Source organism: Garra rufa, chromosome 14, assembly GCF_049309525.1.
Source record: "Garra rufa chromosome 14, GarRuf1.0, whole genome shotgun sequence".
Taxonomy (NCBI): Eukaryota; Metazoa; Chordata; class Actinopteri; order Cypriniformes; family Cyprinidae; genus Garra; species Garra rufa.
In genome coordinates this window covers 16,356,338-16,364,082 of record NC_133374.1, presented here as the reverse complement: position 1 = coordinate 16,364,082, position 7,745 = coordinate 16,356,338, and the positions used below count along the sequence as shown (strand labels likewise).

General features: G+C 42.0%; 1 protein-coding gene across 1 annotated transcript; it reads left to right on the top strand.

Annotated features, from left to right (window-relative positions):
• Positions 1 to 941: 941 nt before the first annotated feature.
• LOC141284811 (uncharacterized) lies at positions 942 to 6,889 on the top strand. The gene is made up of 3 exons (XM_073817828.1): positions 942 to 1,218; positions 3,536 to 5,566; positions 6,358 to 6,889. Exons 2-3 carry the CDS (start codon positions 3,721 to 3,723, stop codon positions 6,378 to 6,380), a joined length of 1,869 nt encoding a protein of 622 aa, XP_073673929.1. The 5' UTR covers positions 942 to 1,218; positions 3,536 to 3,720; the 3' UTR covers positions 6,381 to 6,889.
• The last annotated feature ends 856 nt before the right edge of the window (positions 6,890 to 7,745 follow it).

Genomic DNA, 7,745 nt, shown 5'->3' with positions numbered 1-7,745 from the left:
TAGCATTTTGCAGATTCTGCAAGGTGTATGTAAACTTTTGACTTCAACCGTAACTATCTATGCATTTAATGTATTTTTTTCTTTCTTTCTGTTTTTAACACAATAACTTGTTAATTTCTTGGCTCTGTACATAAAAAAACTTTCTATTTTTATCATAATAACTATGCACAAAATTTCAAACGTCCATGTTTTAAAAAAAATAGTTTTACATTCCACCATTGCACGTTATCTATCTATATAGCCTACAAACCCTAACAACAAAACAAAATTGAAAATCTCTCTATACAAAACTTTTTTCTTCCCGTAAGAGTAAGCGCAGCCATTTTTTAATTTTACGGGTCTGGCTTTTGGTCTTATCCACGTCCAGCCATTTTTAGCTGCACAAAACAGTTGTTTGCGGCTTGATATTGCAAACTTGTGTGTTTTACCATATTATTTTAATGTAGTATTATCTTAAGTATGAGGAGACTAGTTTGTAGTGCAAACAGTTTTAAACATTTACTGTAGTATGTTATTCTTCGCTTTAATGAACCAGAAGTCTCACCTATAGGCAGTGTTGAATCAACTCTTTGTACTTGACATTGATTTACATAGTTTACGGATTCGTCGTATACTTCAATTTATAGCAGACAAACCACATCCAAGTTGAAGACGCACAGCAAAAGCAAAGAGTTACAGACGTTGAAACTAAACGTCACAACACGCCCCAGTCTCCCCGACCACTCGCTCTGTTGCCCTGCGTCACAGAGGTAGAGAAACAATTTGCGGACCTGCCGCAGCCAATCTGAAAGGTCGTGATGCAACATCACCACATTTCCCGCAAATCAGTGGAAGTGGCTGAAATTAAAGTTACCATTTTAACCCCGTACAGTAACCCTCTTAGTGTTGGGGGCGGGTGTGTGTGTGTGTGTGTGTGTGGTGGCGGCAGGGTGGGGGTGGTCTCCCTGGTTGCTAAGGGCAACAGGGTGAGATAGATGGAGCCGCAGCTGCGCGTCTGTTAATACCAGCGCTCGACCCTCAACGTCCCCGAGCGCGCAATTCTCCACACAAACACACACACATACACTCTCTCTCACTCACTCACTCAGACACACTGATCTCTCTTCAGTCAAGGCATGAGGATGCGAGCGGGGATTTAGTTTCAGTGTCTTTTCCAGTCTGCAGCAGATTATTACCTTTCCTCCAGCACACGGGACGGATTTACACACGAGGAACAAGGTTTGCAGACTCTTTTCATAGTTAGAATGTTATTGTTGTAGTATTTCTGCCTTGCAGAACTTAATTTCGTAATCTAGATCTGATTAGCTGTTAAAATGCATACGTGCTGTTTTGAACGCTTCGCCTAGGCAATGCATTCAACAATGGATATTATAAGGAAGTGCAGAGATTTATTTGGAAAGGACAATAGGCGCGCAACGACTGCGCCCTGGATTTGAATTCGTAGTGAAATTTTGTATTTGCTTCAATGAATCCGTTTCCAGCTCGTCTTGCTTTGTGTTTATGAACAAGGACATCTGCTTCACTATTGCGTGTTTGCTCAAGCAACTGTTACGAGTTAATTCATTCATGCGATCAACTTCGCCAAACGTGCCAGACTGTCCTCTCGCATATTATTATCAGACGCACTCAAGTGTGAATTTGCTCCCAATTGCGCCCAGTCTGTGGTCTGGGCTGTGTATCAGTGAGATACCTTTTTACAAGTAAAAGTACGAATCGGATCCTAACGAGATTTCGAGAATGAATCAAGCATGGCTTTACCACAATAGACTCGGATTGCGCGGGTTGTTGTTGTTTTCCCGCTGCATGATGATTTCATAATTCCCACATCACACATTTACACGGTGACAGACGTGCTACCGCTTAATGGAAGCTTCGTGAATCTAAATATTTTTTTATGATTCACAAACTATTGTGAGGTCCTATAAATTGGCGATCCGAATCAAGTGACATGGATGAGCATTGTTCAGGCTTGTTTTCCAGACACAACAGAAGTAGGATGTCTCCTTGAGTCTTTTCGACGCTTATTGGCAAATACTGCACTACTCGTGCAGCGCCGTCAATTAAAATAACTTGGGTGATGTTGATATCAACACATTTTTACAAAATGGAGGAGATGGTTAGGGGCGCATTAGCAATGCAAATGAGGTTTTGAAGAGCACTGGCACCTGCTGTCTCGAGCATTTGCATTGGCTTTTCCCTCATTTCTCATTAGAATTATGCTCTACTTCTGCAAAGCAAGGTTCGAGCCCACACTTAGGGCTTTATGGAGGGAGCTTCTCCAAGTCTCTTCTACCGCGTTTGCATAACAAAGGGCAAGGGTTTTGTCCATGAAAAGAGGGGACAAAACCGTCAAGCCTCAATTGTCCCAGTGTCAGTCGGATGGGCAAGCAGGGTCTTGTGCCCCATCAGTAAACAGACTCAGTCACGGCGAAATCCAATTAAGCCATGTTCTTTCCATCAGGCTTTTCACAAGGCAAAGAATATTGCTCTGTTTTGTATTTTACTGTACTAATTTTACGGTGCATACAGTCATAAGGTTCCTTGAATAAATCAATTATGTAACTATGTCACATGTGGTTTCACCTCTAGCGTCTCAGACCAAATACAACGTAAAAATGTGAAATTCGCAAGTGGGTCATTCTGAGGAAGCATTGAATTGCTTCAAGCATCAAGAAAGCTTGACGAAAGATCATTTTTTTAATCACAAAAGATCTTCTATGTAGTAACAAAAGCAACCCCACTGTTAAGCGATACAATTTGACCTAGAGTGAGGAGTTTAGAGGTTTATAATAAGATCTTTCATCGTCATATGGGCTTTGGTATGTAGACTTATTTTTGCGTTTGCCATTTTCACATTCTTGTCTGACAACTCATACGTCTGCATTTACGCAATAAGCTAAATGTCAACAGAAGATGTGGTGTATTCAGCTCAATATCTAAATGTGACCCTGAACCACAAAACCAGTCTTAAGTAGCACAGGTTTGTAGAAACAGCCAAAAATACATTGTTTGGGTCAAAATTACACATTTTTCTTTTATGCCAAAATTCATTTTGATATATTTATGGTAGAAAATATCAAAACTTAATTTTGATTAGTAATATGCATGGCTAAGAACTTAATTTGGACAACTTTGAAGGCAATTTATTCAGTATTTTGATTTTTTTTTTTTTTTTTTTGCAGATTCCAGATTTTCAAATAGTTGCATCTCAGACAAATATCGTCAACAAACAAATACATGGACCATGAATGGAAAGCTCACTTAGCCTTCAGAAGATGTATAAATCGCAATTTTAAAAAATTGACCCTTGACCGGTTTTGTGGTCCTGTGTCACAAATGAGAAAACTCATCAAATGGCCTAAATGGTAAAACAAATCGCTGGAGGCACTTAATAACAGCATGAGGTTGTTTAGTACATACTTTATTTTTACCCCATGTAGAACACAGCAGTAGAGCTAAAATACAAAAGTTTCACAATCTGCTGATTGAAACATGTATTACATTTAAAACTGATTGTTGTCTTTTCTCCTTCTAGCTTTGAGGTCCATCTACTCCATACGGAATATGATGCAGAATTGCCCATTTCTTATGGAAATAAGTTGGATAGGAACACTCACAGAGCTGTTGGCTGATCATCAATGAACTCAGTTCCATAGAAGAACTCAAGGAAATAAGTATTTTTCAGCGAGGAAGACCTGATAGTTGGAGTTTACTTTCGATATGGCGGCAACTGAGGCTAATGCAGAGCCTGTCCAAGCAGAGATTGTTGAGAACAAGGCCGAGGCAGAAACCACAAATCCAGCCCCAGCTTCAACAGAGGAAGCTCCGGCTTCAACAGAAGAAGCTCCGGCTTCAACAGAAGAAACACAGCCTACTACTGAGGCACCGCCAAGCACAGAGCAACCATCTGATAGCAAATCCAAACCAGCCTCTGAGAAAATATGGGACTCTTTTTTAAATAAAAGCGGGCTTGGGAAAGTAATGGGAGGGAAGAAGAAGAAGGAGCAGCAGACGGGAGCTGAGGATACTACTGGCGAGGAGCAGGATAAGGTCTCCAGCCAGAATGATCAAGGGGATGCTGCAGGCCCTAAAGAGCAGGAATCTAGTCCACCAGCAGAAGCTGGCGAAGCTGCAGCAGCTGATGGGCAGACTATTGAAAAGGAACCAGAAAATGAGGAGGCCTCCCAAGAGCAAAAGGCATTGGGTGCCAAGCCAAAGCAAGGAGAGAAGTCTAGTGTCAGGGACTTCATCCGCAACCCTGTTGCTAAAATTTTCTCACACAAAAGCACAGACAAAAAAGATGGCACAGGGGCACTCCAAAAACACGGCAAGGTTCGGTCAAAATCACTAGACAGGCTGGAAGACGCCGATGCCAGCACAAACATTGCAGACCAAGCAGAGGAGCCTCCGACTGCAGACGAGCCAGACAAGTCTAACCCCCAAACGACGAAAAACATAAAACGCTGGCACTCTTTTAAGAAACTCATGGCTCAGAAAAGTCACAAGAAAAGCACAGATGAGTCCAAGGATGCTGAGGGGGCAGAAGGAACCAGTGCAGATGGAGCAGGAGACAGTGGGACGCTGGATTCCACTACAAAGTCAGAGCACTCTGGGCAAAAAAGGTGGAAGCTAAAGAGATCCTGGACATTCCAAGGTCTGAAGAGAGATTCGTCAGTTGTTGGCATCCACAAACCAAAAGACAAAGACTCTTCAGATATAAAAGACGAAAATGCCCCAGAGGCCGAGCAGGGGACAGAAGAAGTAAAGGTAGCCAGTGACGTAGAAACACAAGAGAAGCCTAACGCTGAGGGTGAGGAGGAGAAAGGAGCCACTGCTTCTACGCAGCATGCAAAATCTGTGGACCATCATGCAAACGAGATCTGGACCTCTTTCAAAAAACGGGTTATTCCCAAATCCAAGAAGGCAGCTGACGCTAGTGGAGTCGAGGAGGAAGCAGCGGGTGAGCAAGACCAGACTGATGAACCACAGGCGGGTAAAGACTCAGGCAAGACGGCCAAGGCAAAAAGGACACACTTCAACCGTGCTGTGTCACTAAAGAACTTCATACTGCGAAAGGGGAAGAGCACCAGCGTGGACATGGGGGAGGGTACAGCAGCCCTGAAAGATGGAGATGGGGCTGGTGAGAGCGAGGCTAAGGACGTGGATGGCCTTGATGGTGCAGCTGGATCAGAGGAGCAGACTGTGGCTCAGAGTAAGAGCAATAATGAAGCTCAGGTGGCAGGCGAACACAAGAGTTCTGATGGAGAGGAAAGCTCCCACACTAGTGCACCATCTGGTCAGCCATCAGACAAGTCTCATGTAGCAGATCCATCACCAGAGTGCGGAGGCCAGGCAGAGCCAAAAGCCAATGGTGAGAATGGATGCTCAGATGCTACATCAGAGGACATCGCCGCACACAATCATGAAGCAACAACCCAGAATGATGTGAAGGACGCGGAGACCAACCAGGAGACCATAGACTCTAGTGGCAAAACTTGTCAGAAGGACGGCAAGATCATCAATCAAGACGGGAAGTGCGATACTGTCAATGCAGTTGCCCAAAGCGGTGAGTGTGAAGCTCCAATTGACTCGAGAGGTCCACAGCAAAATGGAAAGGAGTCTGAAGTAAGAGTAGGTGCTAGTGTTGAGGTAGAGTCCGGGGGGGGTGGGGCCCCTCAATGTGAAGGGTCCCGTTCTGGGTCAGCGAAGACCAATGCAGATGAACAAGAGGAGGCCTTGAAGAGGATGTTCTATGAGGTTGCAGCTTCCATCGTTCGTGCAGTTGTATCCTCAGCCGCTGAACAGTTAGCCAAGGAGAAGGACGTTCTGGACAGTAGTTTTCAGCCTGAAAACAATAGCAGTTACACAGATATTGATGTCAGTTAGTGTCACAGAGAAGTTACTTTAAATCAGGGATCTCTGTATTGATCCTGGGCGATCCTGAGCACCTTCATCTGTGTTTGTGGGTACATGTTCTGGTGTTGTGAACACGTGTCAAAAAGATATTGCTATACTCCTTTAAATCTAATCACCCCTTTAAAATGTGAATTTAGGGTCAAAGAAAGTTTGAGGTGCTTTAACTGAATTGTGAAGTTGTAATTAATGTACTTTCAGAAAGTATTCTCTCTCTATATAATAATTTATTAAATTAAAGATCACAGCATGTCTTTGTTAATGTGGAACCACTAAGAATCGAGTGTTTTTGAGGTAGAGGTTTTTCACAGTGCTGTGTAATGTTTGCTGTTCTGTATTATAAAGTTCACAATTTATATTTGGTGAACCTAATCTGTGACAAAAATGTGTGTATATTGAAAATTTTAAATATATTCTGAAATCTCTTCTGTTATCATTTACCAGAAAAAAAGGCGGGAAACGTGTGACGCCACACAAAGAGGATTAGATCTGCATGGGATTCGTTCAGCGAGGAGCTTTGCCCCCCCTCCCCCCAAAATATGGAGTAATCACATGTTTACGCCACGATTCACCATGGTGAGAGATGCAATCCACATAGGTTAAATGAAAAAAAATCTTGAAAAGCAATAATTCAGACTCATCAATCAGTGCAGTTCTTGCTACCATTCCATCATTGTAAATGTTTTGCCTGTCTACTAGTGAGATTTTATATTGTCATAAATGACATTCCTTTGAAAATGTTAATCTCAGTGGTCACAAAGTACCGTGATCATAAAGACTGTTAGTTTTATATTAATTGCCATTCTGTTTGTAGCTTTCCTTTGACTAGATATATGTGATACAGACACATTTGAAATAACAGCCCGCCAGACTGCCCCCCGAATTGTGAATTCAATACGGAATGTGCTCTAATCTCTGTGTTTTTGTTTTTAGACTGTTATCTTGTGTACATGAATAAACCACCATTAAACATTAAGTAACTCTCTGGGCTTTCTTGCAGATTTTGCCATCAGTGACAGGTTTTAGAAAATGCTGACTAATAACTGGATTTGCCATTTGGGGTAGTTGGAAAATAGACTCAGCTAATGCAAATCGATGGAGAGAATTTGTTTAGTTCCCCTCCAAAAATACTGCTTTATTATAGTGCGTAATTTGCATTTGGAAATGGGAACACACATATCCACCTTATTTTTCAATGAGGAAGTAAGCTGTTTTCTGGTAATGTGCGAGACTTCCGGTTCATAAGCCGGCGTAAATAAATAAGAAGTAAACAGTAGAAATGTTTGCACTGTGTTCATAATTAAGGTAATACATTAAAATAATATAGTCAGACACATTAAATTTACGGAAAAAATAAGGTGGATACAGGGCAATAACTGCAGTTTAATATCCCACTTCATCCCAATGATGTTTGTATTGAGCTCAGGTGATTATAACTGCCATCCTTGATCACAAAGTCAACTATTTACACTAAATCTCTGAAATCACCACGTTAAATGCAGATTAACGAATGCCTAGCAACAGGTTTCGGTGGAGCATTCCCTATAGCTAACCGCGGGGTCAGGGTTAATGAAGAACCGTGTGGAAGTATTAACAGATAATGAGCTGACTTAACAGGGACAAAACAGGACAGAGATATTGAGACCGTGTTGGCAAGTGGGTGAAACTGACACTCTGCATGACTTTTGAATGTGGCTTTGAGAAGAAATCAATGTTTATCGACAGCATGACCGGGATGGACTTAGCATATGTAGTCAAAACAACTTTTTTTTACAGTTTCTGGTATAAAAATACTTTTATTTGCAACAGGCTTTTGCATATGCTGCTATATA